Source organism: Musa acuminata, chromosome BXJ1-9 (assembly GCF_036884655.1).
Source record: "Musa acuminata AAA Group cultivar baxijiao chromosome BXJ1-9, Cavendish_Baxijiao_AAA, whole genome shotgun sequence".
NCBI lineage: Eukaryota > Viridiplantae > Streptophyta > Magnoliopsida > Zingiberales > Musaceae > Musa > Musa acuminata.
Genome location: NC_088335.1, coordinates 9,182,049 through 9,202,307, shown reverse-complemented (window position 1 = coordinate 9,202,307; position 20,259 = coordinate 9,182,049). Strand labels below are relative to the sequence as shown.

General features: G+C 39.1%; 2 protein-coding genes and 1 pseudogene across 2 annotated transcripts; all 3 read left to right on the top strand.

Annotated features, from left to right (window-relative positions):
• The first annotated feature begins 8,261 nt into the window (after positions 1 to 8,261).
• On the top strand, positions 8,262 to 11,512 carry LOC135593067 (uncharacterized membrane protein At1g16860-like; annotated as a pseudogene).
• Positions 11,513 to 13,073: 1,561 nt separating this feature from the next.
• LOC135594522 (B-box domain protein 30-like) lies at positions 13,074 to 13,493 on the top strand. Its single transcript, XM_065084892.1, has one exon. It carries the CDS (start codon positions 13,074 to 13,076, stop codon positions 13,491 to 13,493), a length of 420 nt encoding a protein of 139 aa, XP_064940964.1.
• Positions 13,494 to 14,087: 594 nt separating this feature from the next.
• Positions 14,088 to 17,191, top strand: LOC135593066 (GATA transcription factor 17-like). The gene is made up of 7 exons (XM_065082872.1): positions 14,088 to 14,680; positions 14,773 to 14,859; positions 14,950 to 15,062; positions 15,545 to 15,673; positions 15,985 to 16,090; positions 16,705 to 16,776; positions 16,948 to 17,191. Exons 1-7 carry the CDS (start codon positions 14,243 to 14,245, stop codon positions 17,020 to 17,022), a joined length of 1,020 nt encoding a protein of 339 aa, XP_064938944.1. The 5' UTR covers positions 14,088 to 14,242; the 3' UTR covers positions 17,023 to 17,191.
• The last annotated feature ends 3,068 nt before the right edge of the window (positions 17,192 to 20,259 follow it).

Genomic DNA, 20,259 nt, shown 5'->3' with positions numbered 1-20,259 from the left:
TGACAGAAGTGTGACACCATTCTTCTGCAGCTTCCTTCATTTGTATACATACCCGTCCATCTTATGCACAAAACTCATGCACATATCACTACTTAATAATTAATATATTGGAGCAGATAGACAATTCTAGGATGCTGGAACCAATTAATTTGCTTTCTGTGTCTACAATATCTGTACAGGTTCTGGGCTTGCTGAAAGGCATACTTCACATGTCAGAAATTTCTTCCCAGATTCAGTAAAATGTGACCAAAGATACAAGTCCATGTTTGTTGCTTCTCTTGTAAAGTAAAAGCAATGACAATGTTTTAACGAGATTGTGACGAGAACTCTGGATCAACATTTCACCTATTCTCATGATAACTACATACTGGGTGCATTAGACTTTTTATGCTGCATTTTTTTTTTTTTTGTCATATGCAATACAATGGTAACCCCAAGCACAGTCCAGAAGCAAGAAGTATTCTGAAACATTTGATCAGCAGAAGGACAAATTTATAGCACCATAGAGATTTTGGATGTTTCTAGATAATTTAAGCAAGATGTCAGTGTAACTTGATAGCAATAAACCAACCACCAATAATCATCAACACACACACATATACAAGGTTCGTTTTACCGATCCATACCAATGTACCGATGGACTGGCAGTATTGTATAGTAGCTGCTCTGTACCAATGTCCCATGTGTTGATACGATGAGGCATACTAACGGCACAGAAAAATGATCAAAAATATCTCCAAAAATTTCTGAAAAAAAAAAGTTCGAAATAAATATAATTTTAGTATAATTTTAGCAAAAATAATCTAAATTAGGAAAGAATAGTAACACATCTTTTTCGAACTTTAAGGAGTAGATTTATGGTATGTTCCATACCGTTTAAAAAGATTGAGAGAGTAGATGAGTTAGAGAGAGTGAAAGGAGAGAGAATGAGGGGGTAGAAAGAGTTTAAAAACCCTTAGATCTGGTTCAAATAATCAAATAGACCGTTTTAATTAAACAAATTCCAGCCATCAATTGGAATAAGTCAAAATCTGACAGTTACCAATCGATACAGGTCAGTAATGGTCAGATTTTGACCGTTCTAACCGTTACAAACCTCATCTCATGCGACACGGGGTCGCCTATTATTGACCGTCCGGTATAGGGCAGTTCGCGTGCCAATCCCCTGTCGGACTAGTACGTACCACGTAGTACAGGTCGGCACAACGAACATTGTGTGTGTGTGTGTGTGTGTGTGTGTGTGTGTATGAATCAAATTATCATGTTATCAACCTTGTAAAGGACTTTAGATTGTCAAACATTTATGCTAAACAATTAAGATCACTATAATTGTTAACTGAAAACAGAAGCTAAATTAGGATTTTTGGTTAATATTTTATTTCCTTTCTTACTTCCCTTGAAAACTTCCAGTCAATTTTCAGCATTATTTTGTAGCTTAACATTGGCATCCCACTTTGAGTAGATCTGAACAATAACAAACCCTAATTTAGTCATATTTTCAGAATAATATATTAAGTCATCAAAGTTCAGGTCACAAAAGAACTTGGTGTCTATATATATTTTCAAAACTCTGGCTCTTATGAGTTTGGAATGTCTTCATTAGTGGCTGAATCACCTTCCTTGTGCTATATTTCCTACATGAAGTGTGAATTTATGACATATCAACTAAGATAAGAATGAAGATACATCCCAAAAACACTAAAAGAATAAAACGGCCTAGATTTTGTCATGGGTCAATCTTAACCTAAACAAGACAACAAGATCCTAAAACAAATTTTCCTACATCAAGAACTGGAAAAGGATCAGATAAAAAGATCTCTTGAGTATACATCTAGGACTATGATATATGATGTGAGCACTCAGGGAAATTAACCCCTACATAAATTCTCAATCCATATAATCTAACGAGGACACTTATCTAGACCATCATTTTAATGGAAAATAAAACCCTAATAATGGAAACTCTAACCAAAAGCGCTCTGAATTGGTAACACCCCTAAACCTAGAAGTAGCATATTTACACAAAAAAGAGAAAAGTGCATCCAAGGAAAAATTCTGCCTAAATTTTCTCACTACTTATTCCTAACCTAAGTAACGCTCAAATAAGGCCCTAATACAAATTCTTTTACAACAAGATCTGGAAGATAACCAGGCAAACAGATCTCCTGGGTACAAATTATTTAACAAGATGCACGAATCTAAGCCATTTTCTTGGAAGCAAAGAGCACCACAACACCGGAAACCCTAACCGAGATCATTCCAAATTCGCAACGCCCCTGAGAACCCAGAACTAGCATATTTGCACACGGAACAAGGAAAAATACAACCAAGAACGTCCACAAAATGGGCAGGAAACCCTCCCAAGCAACGACCAACAGCATCACGAGTTCAAGATCAACTGATACGGCACGGGTATAAGATAAATTTAAGGACAGAAGAATTATAAATAAGTAGCAGATACTAATCTATCCGAAAGAAGAAGATGGTGACCAAGAACACAGAGGAATACTATCAACGAAATGTCGAGGAGGTATCCACCACAATCTCGAGCGCGGACGCTCCTTCCGGGTTTCCTCAGGGGGGAGGACGAGGAGGAGGAGGAGGAAGTCGAAGAGGCGGAGAAGCCACAACAATCCTCAGAATGACCAACCGAAAGCTATACTTTTGTGCGGGTTTAAATACTTGGGAGCGACGGTCGATGGATTTTTCCTCTCCGTAAGATTACCACCGTTGGATTCAAATGCCGCGCTGTCCGTCGAATCACAACCGTCCAATATCCATTTTAACCCAGCTCCAAACGAATGCGGCGAGCGATCAGAGACAGCGGACAGGATATTCTCGGTGGCCCCCCCGAGTCCGGACTGGCCACGTCGAATAGAGTGGACAAGATCTCTGTTCCCTGTCTTGATTAGGTCATCATTCATCAGGTCAATACTATATAAGACGAATATTCTATAGGATAGTAATACTATATAAGAGGAATATCCTCTTAGGCTAGTTCAGATCAGTTATAAACTGATTCTTCTGTGTAATATTCATATGAATATTTTTAAAAATCCAAATGATAGTTCGAATTGATTATAAATTATTTTTGAAAGTTTTATAAGATATTTCTTCTGCTTCAAATGACTTTTCACATGCAGATCAAAATCATATTGTGTTGACGACGTTAACAATATTTTTTCTTAACACATCGTAATAACGTTGATTTGCATATCTGCATACAAAATATAAGTAATTGGTTAAAAAAAACATTAATTCTAGAGAAGAAAATACATATAGTTCTCAGACCAATATCTACTTCATAGAATTTGGTAAGCATTTCAGCATCCTTTTGTATTCCCATAACAAAACAAAGCTGCACTGTCGTGAGTGAAGCAATGAGCACAAGGAAAAGAGGGGTATTCTAATTATATCAGTGAGGCTTAGGAAACTTCTGTGGAGAGAGAAATGGTGACAACTCCATGCCCCGCAGCCCAACAGGAAGGAGACCACAATTGAGCTGCCACAGGTGTCCAAATCTTGCCTGCACTCTTCCACAGCCTTTCTTGGGGGCTTTGCTCTCAGTATCATTTCAGCATAGTCATCTTCTGGATTCAACAATCGATAAAGGAATTCCCAATAAATAAACCGGTGGCAATACCCTCAGCAAATTCATTATAATTTAGAAAATGATCAGATAAACTATTTTATACCTCTAAACTTTTCTTACCAACAAGAATTCTTCATGCATTCCAGTCGTTGGTTGATCCAAATGGCTACAGAAACGAAGTAGCTGCAGGATAGAAGGAATCAGTTCATGTCTAGATTTATCTGCACTTTTGACTCTGGAAACCAGTTCTTCCATCCCTTTTCCGAAGACAAATCTCTGAATTCTAATGACTGTATATGTATTTTTTTCTTTCATTGTCTATAGCAACAACTGGTGAGGCATTATCATCAAGCTCAGCAAAACAACAGCTTTCACAAAAATAAAGAGAAAAAGGAGGTGATTGAGTAGGATTATCATCAGTTCATCTAACTTATTTCAGCTCTCCACAACAATTTTTATTCTTAGTACTGGATGAGTAAATATAAAAATGAGATTGATGGATCATGGGGAATTCAATGCAGCTGATAGCTCAAAGAAATGGATTGCTGATGATTAAAATGGCTGTCCTTGCATCAATCATCAGCTCACCAACTGCTGTTGAAAGAACCATGTCACCCTCTAGTTGGCATCCAACTCATTATCATGATCTCAGCTTACAAAGTAAAAGGACATACATCAGATATAATATGCCCTTTCATCTTTCTTTTTGTTCAACAATGAGGCAATACATATTCAAGTATCATTTTTCTTTGATCTACTTATTGCATCTTTTACAGTCTTTCATCTAGTGTTCTGATCATTACATACTCCATTTACCTCAATCTTTCATTGTGTCATACCCACAAGCTTTTCATCCTATACTTGCAAAAAACAATCATTAGAGCTTTTATATGATATTAGGTGATTTTGCATGGCTTAAGTTCTTGAAGGACCCATAGAAACATCAAACTACAACTTCTCCAAAAACCAAATTAAGACATATACCAATTTGCATAATAAGTCTTTATAAATTAGATTCTTTTTTTTTTTCTTTTAGTTTTGTTTGGCTTAGGAGATGAGGATACAAATAAACAAAGGTAACATAATTATAATTGATTGCCATATGAGAAGTTGGGTTGATGCAGCTACCAACATGACTAAACAATGCATCAATAACAAGGCAGCATATAAGCACCCAACCAAGTATTAACCTACTAATTAGACCAGATTACATCAGCCAAAATCCTTCTACTAATTGGCTGTGCCAGCAAGTGCAAACTGTATGCAAATTTGTTGTTGTAGATTGGACTCAATCAACATTCTTTAGTATAATGATGTGAACAAAGATGCCTAATCATATCTCACCTAAATGAATTATTTATTCTAACTTAGTTCATAGATTATTAGCACAGGGTTCTCCAATCTAATAAATTATTAGCACAAGTGCCTTCTTTGATTTGTCTCTCATTAATTTATCAAACCTGCTCATGAACAACCCTTTCAAGAACTATATCTATAGAGCTTAATCAATCAAAGCACTATTGTGACAACGATTTAACTTTTCTCCTAATAATTAATTCTACAATGAAACTATCAGTTTATGCTAAATGATTTATTTCAATAGGCTTGATTACGGTTTCGGAACTATCAAGTTTGATTCTTCAAAATCAAAAACTAGAACCAAAATGACATCGACTAATTTTGGAATCGGAACTAGAATTATCGCTTAGGTTCGATTCATCAAAAAATTTATTTTTTTAATTAAAATTTTAAAAATAGATAAATTAATAAATTCATTTTTAAATATATATTTTTAAAATCAATGATTTTGATTTTGTAAACGTCAACTATCGAGTGAACTATCGAGCCATGCCAATTTAATTTCGATTCAGCCCGATTCGATTTTGGTTCAAACCTAATCATGGTCAGGTAAATATTAAAATTCATCTAATATTTTTATTTTTTTAAATACTTAAATCTCTGACTTCTTAATTACATTCACAGCATCTTAACCATTAGAATATCTCTTGAATAAAAAATCTAAATAATTTTTAATTATTTGATTAGGGCCATCAAAATGACAAAAAAGCTCTCCAAGAACCCTAGTAATAAATGGCAAATTACACCACCTTGTGTGGAATGCTAATTGGCTTTGATTCCTGTCGGCAGATTGCGAGAGGTTTTATGCACCCAAAAATTGCCCTCAAATCTTTCTAAGAAAAGTCAATGTCTATCTCTCCCAGTCTAATGATGCTAATAACATGTGATTCCCTCTTTGGACCCTTCCTCAAAAGTCATCCTTATCATCTTGACTAACGTGATGTAAATATAAATACAATGATTGTGCCATTAATATTTTTTGACATATGAAATGGCAGCTCAATTTCGAGTTAATTATTCAATCACTCTTTAATCATTTATTTAGACATAAAAACATTTGGGATGCATACTAACATATATTCATATAATTACATATGATATCTCTAAAATATATAGAAACAAAAAATAATAAGTATTATTTAGGTATTGATAAGTCAAATATTTGATCATTGATCTCGAAGGCTCACGAAGAATTGTCCAATATATTTGTATGATTTTACTCATTCGAATACCATGAACCTCAATGTGGAACTAAATATCCTTACCAGATATAATAAACTATTATTGTTAAAATATTAATTCTTATTTAAAAGATTAAGGCTTTGTAGATTAGTCCAATCTCAACTTATAAATATAATTTTAAAATTTTTCAATATTATATTAAAAATTTAACATTATTGGTTAACGAATGATTTGAAGTCTGATGTAACCAATTTTATATGTAAAATATTGGTTAGATGGTAAGTTTAAAGTCTCACTTGGTAATTTTAATTTTAATTTGTTTTAAATGAGATAGAAATATATAATATTCATATTCTTAACAATTAAAAGAGACTATTTATTATAAACAATGTGAAAGATTCTGAGAGGCAAAATGTAGGCAAAGGATTGGTTGATCCTTCACATCATCAGCTAACCAATATGAATGAGACAGCACAACCAGAGCAATCAACGAGTGATTCGCAGAGCACCATCTCTTCGAAATGTAGCAGATGGGTGGATCAGTCGACCACATCAGAGGCGAATGACTGCAAGCTTGCTCGCATGGTGGATTTGTAGTATCATGGCAACCTTGGGGATGCTTCAGTCACTTTAGAGCAAGGAGGGCATTACAAAATGGGCCTGAGGGAGGTGTGATGTGTGTCTCACCACCTTCTCTTTCTCTCTCTCTCTCTCTCTCTCTCTCTCTTCTCTTTTATTGTGGTTGGTGAGATGCAGCAGTGACAGGCAAGATCTCGTTCTTACCTCTCTCTCTCTCTCTCTCTCTCTCTCATTCTCTCGGGTACACTGTTGATTGGGGTGATCAATAGCGGCTAGAGGACACCTTTGGGCTCGGTTTTGGTCGGCGGCGGCTCATAATCCACGAACTCTGTCCTTTGGATCCCTGAGGTACGCGAAAAATCCTTCCTTTCTTCGGTTTGGTTTGTATTTTTTGGTATCTTCGTGTGCCTTTAAGATGCCTAGCGCTGGCCTCGTTGGGAAGGGGAACTGGGATGTGGTTATTTCTTGCCTTTTTGGATTGGGATCCAAATGTTGAGAAAAGTGAGATCTTTGTCTTCTTGGAGAGTCGGTAACCTTTGTGTTTGGGATAGTAATTACTTACGATTCAAATGAACCAGTTTTTTCCGAGTCGTGATCAGTTATTTTGGTGTTATTTGATGGTCGAATGTGGTTGGATGTCTCTTGCTTGATCTGGAAATCCTTTTTTTCTGGATATATGCTGATGAAAATGCTTGGCTTTATGGTAAACCTGGACAGTGGCTAATAGAATGTGTGTGTGGGTTGTCTTGCCATTTGAGATCCAATTTGAGTCTCTTAGTGAATGAACAGGCAACTGGATGACAAATTAGAACAAGCATAGTAATGCTATAAGACACCCACTCATGCTTATTTACCACCATCTCGTGGACTGATGTATATGTTGAACATAGATATGATATTTCATTATACAATTTTATAGGTTTTGAGCTTCTTGTTATTACCCATATAAGCTGGAAACAAGGCTGATAGGGGTTTTTCCATTGATTGAACTGGCTTTTATAATATCATTATGCCTGTCGATTACTGATTATTAGATGCATCTGCAACCAATAGTGAAAATTATGCTGGATACTGCTTGAAGGCTTGGTATTTACAAGTTTATTTTATTATTCTTGGTTCAACATGTTAAATTCAAGAGATCCTTAGAAATTTGTGTACCTACTTTGAAGATTCATTTGGCTAATCTTCTCCTGGGGGAGGTAAGTTTGCCTTCTGCAATAAGAATAACATCATTGGTTTCAATGATTTGTTATGCAGATAAATATATCAACTGGGAACTTTAAATGGTTATCTGGATTCTGTTCCAGGCTGTTTTGCTAATTGGTTTAGTGAAAGAAAATTTGTTTGACAACTACTTTCTTGTAAAGTCTGCACTGCATTTTAGTTCTCTCTTTAAGATCTGTCTACTTGAAGGCAGATTCCATCCACAACAACAAGAATTCATGAGAAAATTTTGCTTATTTTTCTTTTTGGCTTATTATCATCCGATGCTGTTCAACAGAATTACATTGGAGCATTATGAGGAGTGTCCATATGGTTGCACCTAACTCCACCATTATGGGCTTGTTGGATATAAAAGTGTTCCTGTTATTATGCCTGTAACTGGAGTTGCTCTCAAGTATTTCCAAATAAAGACCAACAGCAGTTTAGGTTTCATCTGATCTAGCAAGATTTAACGAACCTACAAGCAAAGCTCCATGGGATCTAGATTCCCATCACATCAACTCAGCAATGGTCTGTACGTGTCAGGCCGCCCTGAGCAACCAAAGAAGAAGCCTCCATCTATGAGCTCTGTAGCCATGCCATACACTGGTGGAGATGTTAAGAAATCTGGAGAACTGGGGAAGATGTTTGACATACCAACGGATAAATCTAGGTCAAGAAAGTCTGGTCCTATAACAAGCACTCCTGCAAAGACCGAAACGTTTGGACGTGCTGCTTCTTTTTCAGGACCTATAGTTCCCAACTCAGGCAATCGGTCAAACCATTCATCTGGTCCAGTTTCATCGACAGGAGTTACAGGGACTGGAAGCTCAAATAGACTAAAATCCAATTCAGGACCTCTTAACAAACAAAATGATTCTATGAAGAAGTCATCTGGTCAGCAATCTGGAGGGGCTAACTTGATGGCAGGCCAAAGTTCTGGTCCTCTTCCTCTCCGTGCGACAGGACTTATAACATCTGGTCCTGTTTCTTCGGGTCCTCTAAATTCATCTGGAACCCCCCGAAAAGTGCCTGGCCCATTGGATTTCGCTGGTTCAGCTAAGATACATATCCCTTCGACTGTACACAAACAGGCTGTCACTACTATCATTCGGGAAGACAAATCTTCTTCTAAGAGTAACATCTCCAAACCATTATTGTGGGCTGTGATTTTTCTGTTTGTGTTAAGATTTGTTGCTGTTGGATTTATTCTTGGATCTGTTCATAATGTCATTCTTCTGATTATTTTTGTACTCTTTTTGGTGTTGTAGTTGCACTTTTCATTTGGAATGCTTGCTGGGGAAGAAGAGCTATGATACGGCTCATTGCACACTATCCTGATGCTGAGCTAAGAACTGCAAAAGATGGTCAATATGTTAAGGTGTCTGGGGTAGGTATCTTTGTTGAAAGACCAAATCATGTTACCCTTTTGGTTAAAGACCAAATTATGTAGCTATCAGGCTTAAATAAATTAGATTTTCGTTTCAAAATATAAACTTAGATGAATTGGATCAATATTTTACTTTGTGCGTTAAAAACTTTCCTCCGCCTAAGCTTTTAAAATTCTTGTAGATTAAGCTAATGACATTTTCGTGGAAAGTTTTAGCTTTCCAATTTGTTTGGTTTCACAAATAACAGATGGAAATGCGGGTATGCTTAAGCGTAGGAAAGGTCAAAATGAAAATTTTGCACAGGCTAGCCATTCACTAACAATGATTTGATTTAGACTGCATTGATGATACCCTCTTTTACCCAATGTGCTATTTGGCAGAGTCCTCTTTTAGACTATATTATCTAAACTCTAAACCACTGTCTACTATATGTAAGAAAAAAGTTAAACTTACTGTTATATTGAAGATAACAAGTAGCATCGGTTACAAAAAAGGTTGGTTGTCATGCTTGTTCAACAATACTTTATACATGACTTGTGGCAATATGGGCTTCAAGCTTTATGTTCCTGATACTTATTAATGGTTTTTAGTTTCCAGACTCCAATTAAAAGATATTCTTGCTCTCTTTTATGATATCTCTCTATAGAATAGAATGTCCACTGTTACAGGATGGACCAGCCAATAAAATACCAGTATGCAATAATATCTGGAGAAGCTGCCTTATGGGTGTGGCACCTTAGTCATTAACTTATCTACCTTTACCATACGTATTTTATTTACATATGTTCTTGATTGATAATCTACTACCGAAAGATGTGGCTCCTTTATTTGTGTCTGGATATATGATTGTTACTAGCGCAATTTATTTTATTTTTCCATTTTGATTTTTGTTGGTTGATACCAGATGTTGATCTTTATACTTTGTGTGACTTATTCTCCACATAATTTGCAGATCGTTACCTGTGGAAATGTTCCCCTTGAATCATCTTTTGAGAAGATACCCAGATGTGTGTACACATCTACAAGTCTATATGAATACAGGGGTTGGAAATCTAAGCCTGCAAATCCACAGCATCGCCGTTTTACATGGGGTCTTAGATCAATGGAGGTAAGCGACAAAGTACTATCATACTCTTCAATCTACTTTGCATTTATTCTGATAGAAAGGTTTATCTAGTAAGTGAAATTTTTATATAGGTGTCATTACTGTCAATACATGCTCCATTAGCCTTAAACATTTATTGAAGTAAAAATCTTTTATTGAACTAAAAATCTGTTTAACTGCTGAGATATTGCTACAAAACCATAATACTGCTCTCATGGAGACAGACAGATGCCTTGATTCTTGGGACTCTCTCAAAATTGATGTTTAACTTTTGGCAGAGGCATGTGGTTGACTTCTACATTTCAGATTTTCAATCTGGGTTAAGAGCATTGGTAAAGACTGGTTATGGTGCAAAGGTGACCTCATATGTTGATGAGTCCATTGTGTTCAATGTCAACCCAAGCAAGAAAGACCTATCTCCTGAATTCCTTGGGTGGTTGGCTCAGAGGAACCTTTCAAGCGACGATCGTATTATGCGTGTGAAAGAAGGGTAACTTTTCTTCATGGCTATATTAGTTGGTAGCTTTATCTTTAAATTTAATCATGTTAACAGAAGTTGAAGTATCACTGATTGTGATTTTTGCTAGGGATCCTAGTATATTTTCGTAATCACAGATTTCCTAATAGCTAAGCAAAAAAAATGTTACCTGTAAGAAGGTAACATAACTATCATCGTACTGATGGTTGTTTATTATGGGCAAAGAGTACTTCAGAGCTAGGAACCATTCAACTCAGAAACTGTGCCATCTCTTTACTTGTAGGTATATCAAGGAAGGCAGTACTGTAAGTGTGATGGGAGTTGTCCGAAGGAATGAGAATGTAATTATGATCATTCCTCCATCTGAGCCAGTTTCAACAGGTTGCCAATGGACCAATTGCTTTCTCCCAGTGAGTCTTAATGGGATTGTGTTAAGGTGTGAAGACACTTCAAAGCTTGATGTCGTACCTGTTTAAGAGATGCAGTAATTGGCCAACAGGATTGCTTGATTGGATTGTGTTAGGGTGCAAAGACACTTCGAAGCTTGATGTCGTACCAGTTTAACAGATGCAGAAATTTCGCCGATGGGAATCAGGAGCATGCCGGATCCAAGATTTGTTTATTGGATGGGTTTGAGGCGGAATTGTGCTCCATAATTTGGGTGTACAGTTTTCTCTTTCCTTTCGTTCTCTATTTGTATATGAGTCCTGGTAGCTTTTCTAAGGATGGCCTAATTAGTACAACAAGACTGGAACTTTTGATGTATTAGAGAAAGAGGCAATTGTGGGCATATAATGAAGATTTATTTAAAATTTTCACTAAATCTTTTGACTTTCCTTTGCTAGCTCAACCTAATTGGCTAAATTGTCGCGAGGTATATGCTGGGTTCGGCCTGATGTGTAAATTTCACTGATTGGTAGTAGTTTAAATGATATGCCAAATGTCCTAAGCTCACCAACTATTTAATTCTTATTTCAAACTGGTAATTGTGGACAGCAGTCACATCTGTATATTCAAAGATCTTGATGAAGATATTAAGCAAGTGGCAGATTAAAATGCTTGGTACAGCTAATTACAAGTGATGCAGGTGTTCAGTTCATAAAGTTTGGTGGATGAGGAATGACAACATGCTTAGGATGGGCTGCAGTAACACAGCTTTGTTCATTCTATTGTTTCACTGAGCAAGATACAGTTTCTGATTCTAAACATGGAGTTATCATGCTCTGTAAGGAGATTGGCATCTGAATTGTCCATTCTTCTGCAATGACATATCATTCCTGTGGATAAGCTCCAAATATATTGAAGTATCATATGTGAAGGGTGGTCTTTCAAGATTTTGATGCAAGTAAGTCTATTATTCATGACATAAAGTGATGCCAATTTGCAGGTAACTTGTGCATGGAATCTTCCTTGCAGTATCCATCTAGTGTCTGCTCTGTGTTCATCTCTGTGACTCTTTTCTTCATTGCATCTCTGAAAACTGAGTTACACAGCTTGAAGCATCTGTGTGTGTGTCTTGTTCCATCCTGCATCTTTCTTCTATTCTTTGTTTACTTTTTGACTTTGAGAGCCTCTATTGTCATTGCTTGTTCTTTGTTGCTTTGGTAAGAATCTATGCTCATCATATATTGGAAATAGATGAAGAATAGTATCATCCAAGCTTGAAAAACCTGATTCTATGCTTACTCTCATTTAACTCATGCAGAAGTTAGAGATAAGAAACATGGCACTTGGTAATCAATAAAAACAATGTAATATGCACTTTTGCTAATTGCATATACAAAACCCCACCAAGCAAATGATGACCAACTGTGCATCACAATTAAAATAATGGTCATCATCATCACATTCGAATATTACAGCAATCACAAAGCATCATAAGGTTATAAGTAATATTAGTGACCTAACTATTTGGGTTCGATCTTTTCTCATTATTAGACTTTGGACTGTTCCTTTTCATGGCAGTAGTTACTTTTAACTACATAAACGTCGTCTTCTTCCGTTACCGTTCCGTTTCAAACTGTCCGGATTCCTTCCGTAATCTTCGCCCCCGTTTGCGCGCTCTCTCTCTCTCTCTCTCTCTCAGTATAATATGGCACGAATCTCGTCCTCTTCCATCTGCTGTGCGACTTCTTCCTTCTCTTCTCTCACGTCACAGCCATGCTGCCGGCCTTTACGGGATCGATGGCTTCTACGGCCGTAGAGGCGAAGCCGGGAGCCGCATGCGAACTCTGCGGCGGCGGCGCCGCCGTCCACTGCGAGGCGGACGCGGCGTCCCTGTGCTGGGCATGCGACGCCAGCGTCCACGGCGCCAACTTCCTCGTCGCTCGCCACCTCCGCCGGATCGTTTGCGCCTGTTGCCAGTCCCTGGACGACGACCGGGTCATCTCTGGCGCCTCGTCCCCCTCGGTCCGTTCGATCTGCCGCTCCTGCGGCCCCGACGCACCCGAGCTGTCCTCCTCCGCGTCGTCGCCGCTGGAGTCCTGCGTCTCCACCGCCGACTCCAAGGCGGGGCCGGAGGAGGAGATGGAAGGGGCCGCCACCTCGAAGGTCGAAGGCCGCGGGGGGCGGGGGTGGGCGCGAAGGCGAAGGTCGCGTCCGTAACCTGCAGCACGTGCGTCTCGCTCGTTCGCGCCGGAGTGGCGTCGCGTCGAGGTGGCAGTGCACGTGCGGGGCGCGCCTGAGGACGTAACGTGATCTGACCATGTGCAGATGGCATCCCATTGCACGTGTGGAGCGTGTCGCGTTGGTTTTATTTCGGGCCTGTTTAAAAAAATATACGATAATTATTCTTAGCATCATATTTCATTTTGACTGTACTGCTTAATTACTTGTAGCTTATCGTGTCTTTGGTTGCAGGTTATATAGTGTTATTTTTATCCTTTTATTTTATTTTATTATTATTAATTAATTTTCTTGATTTAAATAAAATTGTTTTTAATAAAGCTAAATGATTAGCATCGAATCATTATTTTTCTATTTAATAAAATTTTTATAAACTTGCTTTAACTTGCTGAAATCGATCAAATGCATATATAACGTGAATAGTATGCAAACGTTGGGCCGGAGGTGTTGGCCCATTAAGCCCATTTTAGGTGGATATCGGACCGCAAGTAATCTTCGACGACCGTATGTTTCATATTCTACGGTCCTGATTTGATTGAAATCCGTCGAGGACCCTTTCGTACGTCCCGTATCAGGTAATCCTCGCTTGGTTCTCATCTCCGTGCCCCAAATCCTTAGGGTTTTTGTCCCCTCCCCTCTCTCAGATTGAACGAGAAATCAGGTGTTCTTCCATTCGGCTAGTCATGCATGGCCTTTGATGGAGTCCGATCTGAGCCTGTTCGTTTTCCATGTTACTGCTCCCGGTGGAACCGACCAATCCCAAAGATCATGTAGATGATGTAACTTTTCGCGGTGTTCTTGTTTTTGATCGCGGCTTACAGCGAGAGGAAAGAGGAATGAGTGGGAAACCCGGCCAGACGGCCGAATTGAGGACGGCTGGCTTCGTCCGGCAGCCAGGCGTCGCCGAGGGCCATATGATCGCGGAGGCCGACGCCAGGGCGATGCAGACGTACGGGAACGACAGGGACAATAATGGCCGTGGCGACGGTGTGGATGAAGATTTCGACGGTGCTGTCGAAGGGGAGGGGATGGAGGGCGACGCGCTACCCGATCATGGAGGTTTGGGGGATCCACACGCGGTGGTCGTGCCTCCGGTCACCAGCAATCAGCTCACCCTGTCGTTCCAAGGAGAGGTCTACGTGTTCGATTCCGTCTCTCCTGAAAAGGTTATATTTTGCGTGCTATTTCTGTTTACTCGTGAAATAACAGCGTCTGGTGCTCTTCTCTTTGGATGGTAATAGACTTGCTTTTCCTATAGGTTCAAGCCGTGCTTTTGTTATTGGGAGGGCGTGAAATTGCAACTAACCCAGCTTCGATTGTGTCAGCTTCCAATCCACTGAATAAGGTACTTGTTAGGCTACAGGATCTTTAATGGGATGGTGGAAGGATTTGGGAGGTGCTTAACTTTGCAGTTTCATCTTTTGGTGCTTTACAGCGCTTGAATTTCCCTCACAGAGTTGCTTCACTTATGAGGTTTCGAGAGAAGCGGAAAGAGCGGAATTTTGACAAGAAGATACGGTATGCTGTTCGGAAAGAAGTTGCTCTCAGGTAAGAGATAAATTTCCTGTCAAATTTTTCTGCAATCATTTTGCATTAGTTTTCTCAATACTTTAACAGGTGGTGTACTCTCTGAGTTGTATTTGAGATTATAGATGAGGATTTCGGCAACAAAAGTTCTATAGATTATCAGTAGCTCTTGTCGGACTTTTAGTAATGTGGAAATCTAAAAGGTTCTTGCCAATAAATGACAACTATAAGGATGCAACGTGTGCTGTCTTACCATCAAAGTTTGGTGTTTGGTTCGTGGCTGCAAAGTTCTTGGAATAAGAGGTGGAAGTATGGTGCAGTTCATATCATTTCTTAGATGTTGTATGCTGTGAATGGTGGTTCCCGGTGCATTATAGATACTACACAACTTTTGTGTTTTTTTTAACATTAACTTCATGATTTTGGATTTTTGACTATTGTATTTGCTACATGTACTTTGGAACATATGCCTTATTCATGACTATTGATCTACACGTTTACAGGATGCAACGGAATAGAGGTCAGTTCACATCATCAAAATCAAAGCCTGAGGATGCAACTTCGTCTGTTACTAATTGTGAGGGAATCCAGCGGTGGGGTTCAATCGAAGGTCGACCACCATCAGCAGCTGTGTATGTTTCTCTAACTTTTTGTTTTTTGGTGGCTGTTTAGAAATTCATAAGTAAAAATCTTTTGGTAGGACAAGTTGCAACTCTTGAGTTTAGCCGTCTATTTATAGGCTCCGTAATATATTCATGTATCCATCAGCATGTTGGAAGATAATTTGTAAAAGAAAAGATTTGTTATTTAACATATATCAGAATGTTGGGATACCTTTTGCAATGATCCTGAACAATGAATTCTTGTCTTAGGTTCTAACATAGACATAACACTATTTTGATGCTTAGGCTTTCAATAATGTCATTTCCTTGAAAACTTTCAGTTGCCATCACTGTGGCATCAGCTCGAAATCTACTCCAATGATGCGCCGCGGACCTGAAGGACCAAGGACTCTATGTAATGCTTGTGGACTTATGTGGGCAAACAAGGTATTATTCCTTATGTAGATCAATTTGCTACAGAACGTTGTAATTTTTCATATGTTTTTTAGTACTTATATGTTGACTTTTATACAGTTGGATTCTTGTCTAGGAACTTTTATTTTTGAGTTTCCTTGTAGATTTACTTGCTATCTTTGCATGTAAGATATTTTCCACGTTGCATATTTTTTCCCAGCATTCAAGTGTTAACATGTCATGCCATGAAATTGCTGGCATGGCACTTAAGGCTCATGTTACGCTGTTGAACGCGCTGTGAGTGCTCGACTGTGGCATACTGTACCTGTACAGCTAATGCCTGCCAGTTAGTTCCACACCATGCTAGTGCATTGAACGAAACAACACATTCGTAAGCCTTGGCTCTGCTGTCGTGAGAATGACATGGTGAGAGATGAATTATATACTATGGTGTGTTGTGCATTTTGGATTGATGTTTTTTCATGTAAATACCGATATCCATGTTAATTTGAAGGCTAGAACACAATCCTTGAGTTTTCTGGAGCATAACATACTGGAGCATCTATATGGAACTCCAAAGAATTGTCACTTGTCATCTATTAACTTGTTTATTTTAATTATCTTCTATGGCTTCACGGGTCCTGCAGGGTACATTGAGGGACCTGTCAAAAAATCCATCTTTGCTTACACACAATGGCCCTTCAGAAGGAAATGAAGTGGTAGGTCATTTTCTGCTAAGGCGCTTTCCTTTCAGAAATTAAAAAAAGTCAAAATAGACTTTAGCTGTTTCTGTATGTCTCTTCAAATGCCATCACAATGCACCGCAAGATGCATCGTGTGTTTCTCATACGAAGTAGTGATTCTCATCACTACTTTTTGTTTCTCCCCAGAACGGAGCCTCTGCACCTGTAGCTGAGCATCAGCCTCCTAATACTGCCAATGACCGTGACACAGCATCATCATGAGGGGTATCCTGGCTGGAAGGAAAGATAATTTTGAGGAGGGAAATCTGTACTTTTTATATTTATGATCTTAGAAAGCACCATATATTTGCCTGTATTATATCTTCTCATGTTGTCTATCTTGTGTTGATGATCAAGGACTATTTGACATTGTTATGTGCCCTTTCTACCATCTGCCCTCTGTTAAATCTTGCTTCCAATCTTTTTACAAGCAATGCTTTTTTTGTTTCTGCAAAAAAAATAGAATGAATTTGATAAAGTGATTGCCAATTAATAATAAGGGGCATGAGTGTGGTTGTTTATCAGTTGATCTTTTTACTCTTTGAAATTTAAGATTATCGCTCTTATTAAGCAAACGATCAGAAGCAACACAGTGGTTTTGTGTTTTGATTCTGCATTTAGAAACTCTTGACAAGTTTCAATTCCTTGTGCTAGAAATCTGTTTGTCTTGAAACATTAAGGCAGAAAATTATGGAACAGGAAATTGTCAAGTCTCCCAAGGGACATGTTACCAGCTTAAAACATGATGATGAATTAAACTATTCTGACTACTACTATTGCATCCAACTACTACTCATTCACGTTAGATGTGTGAGCAAGTGTTTTACTGCTGCTCGTTAATTGACGGTTGATGTTTCTGTTAGCCCGATTTGGTCATGAATGAGCCATGTGTGTGGAGCATCGGAGTGTCGAAGATGATAGCTTCTGTGTTTGTTTGTACACCCAACGATCGATCTAAAAGAAGACCAAACCCCCGGGTGGAAGGGGCCCTGTCGAGTCCTTCCCAACGTTTTAGGACCGAAGTGGGAAGAAGAATTCACAATGAACAGATGCTTCATAAAATGTCGGATCTAAGAGAATATTTTAGGGTATAAGCTAAATATTTTCTTTTTACCACTGTTACTTGGGTTGGGTGATCGCCAATCGAACTTTTCTCTCCCATCATTTGTCCTCCCCAGGACTCCGCTGCCCTCCCGCTCGAAACTCAGAACGTGGCTTGGTCGAGAGGTCACTCGAGGCTCCGACAGCTTTTGTGTCTCGGACATCAGGTTCCCCACGTTTACGAGTGCACCGAAGATGCATTTTGTGTTGTCCAGAATGAGGGGTGCCTTAGGCGCGCAATTAATATGCTTAGCTGCACGTCTTGGATGTATTTTCATGCATATTTTTCATGCTTGAGGAGGGCGTCTTGAGTCTTACATAAGGGAGCATTGATAAGAAAATTTAGTATCATATTGATTAAGGAGTAGGGGAACTAATAGCTCGTAAGTCCGTCATATCACTTTTATCCTTATGAGCTTCGAAAAGATAAAATTGTGTATATACGTTCATCATTCAAAATGGATAATTCTTCGTAAGCCCATCGCACCAATGGCGACAAAATCTGACTTATGAGACTGTCACTAGAATGTGAGCTTACCATTGAAATTTAACTCTTCTTCTAGCTTCAAAATATTATTGCACCAGGTGCCGAGATCCTACATAAGGTCAGCATCGAAAGGGATGTCTCGACTTGATCCCTCTGATACTTAAATTTACATGTAGAACCCGTTTATTTTTGTTTGGCTTAGGGGTTTAGCTTTTATAAATGAATAATTAGTGACGTGAAGTCGATAATAAGTTAGGGTGCTCCTTACCCTATCTGGGGTATCATTAATAGTGACGACTGTCAGGCACATCTAAGCCTGTCCGATGCTAGCAGGAAAAGTTAGGAAAGTCGAGACAAGCAGCAATCGACGAACTGTTCTCCTATCGATGACTATAGAGGATTAGTGAGAGTTGCCCATCCCTTCACTTAGGTGGCCTCCGTTAGCCTATAGGCCGTAAAGTGAGTTGGCAGCAGCCATATAAGCAATGTGTAGAGAATTCTATCATACGGTGAGTAGAGAATTCTATCATACGGTGATTCGAAGATTATGTCTAGTTTTCATGGTCTTTGGCCATACAAATTTCCATAAATATACCACCAAGTGACTCAAAAGATTATGCCAAAGATCATACAGTCGATCGCATAGAAATATGTACATTAATCTTCTCCGACTTGTAGATCTACTGAAACCTAATCCACTGGATTAATCCCACGCGCAAAGGAACATAGCCAGTGAACCGATCAAGAAAGGCAAGAAGAAAAAGAAAGAGTAAAGGAAGACAAAGATAAAAGGCATGACAACATGATCTTAGACTCGGACCCTAAGACCGTAATGAGTACACAAACCCTTGATAGGAGTGATGGGTTTCATGCTGACAAAGAGAATCCATGAAATTGAGCTTCAAAAGGAGTGCCCCAACTCGAGAGAGAGAGAGAGCAGCAGCAGCAGCACGCGTAATCCTTCAATGGCCCTCCCAAGAATCCAAGAGGTTTCATCCTCTTGGCATTTTGCCACATTTCTTAGTATCCTAAGCCGATTTGTCCCCTCCCAAGCCTTTCATCAATCAAGCTACATTCTGCTTGTTTCCATTCCAAGCACATCTCAGTGTGCATCCACCTCAGTCCCATATCTCTTTTCCCCATCACTCTCCACCCCGACTCTCTTGTCCTGTGCAGTGACACCGCCCTCTGTGCTTCTCAAGGGAGCAGAGCTACAAGACATTCCTTCTCTCATTCCCCTTCGTCTCTCCCTCACTTTGCGGAGACTCCGAGGGAGAGGACATGACTGCGCTCTGCTTTATCCTGACTTATGTCCCTCTCTTCCATGACACATAATTTTCATATCATACGATTAAATTCTCTTCTGTCTTCTTCTGAATGCTTACTGGATCATGCGTTCAGCCATCTTTTATCATGAATGTACACAGTATCATGGGAGATCAATTGCATCAATCTCTCTTCCTTACAAGGAGGTCACATTGCCCGATGGTCCGTCCTCTCACAGTCGGCAGGCTCATCCGATTTCACTTTTTTGGTACCTGATCACTCTCATTTCAGCTCAAGATCACTTCCAAGGTTCTGCAAATGCTGCAGCATGCACCTTGTGGACCACCATGTCAGCTCGAGTGCTGCAGCATCAACCATTTGAGCTCCCAAGCTGCATGCACCTCTCACCAAACACACATAGGCCACTTATCATCAATAAACAGGCATGTTTTAGACTCTTCATCGAGGAATCACAGTGAACATTAATACCAATCACTAAATCGATTACTACGTTCTCACCGATGGTGGTTTCAGCCAAGAAAGGGTAACGAGCGGTTCCTGTTTTGTGTGAGAAAGAGGGGAGAGAGGGGCAAGTCTGCCTCATG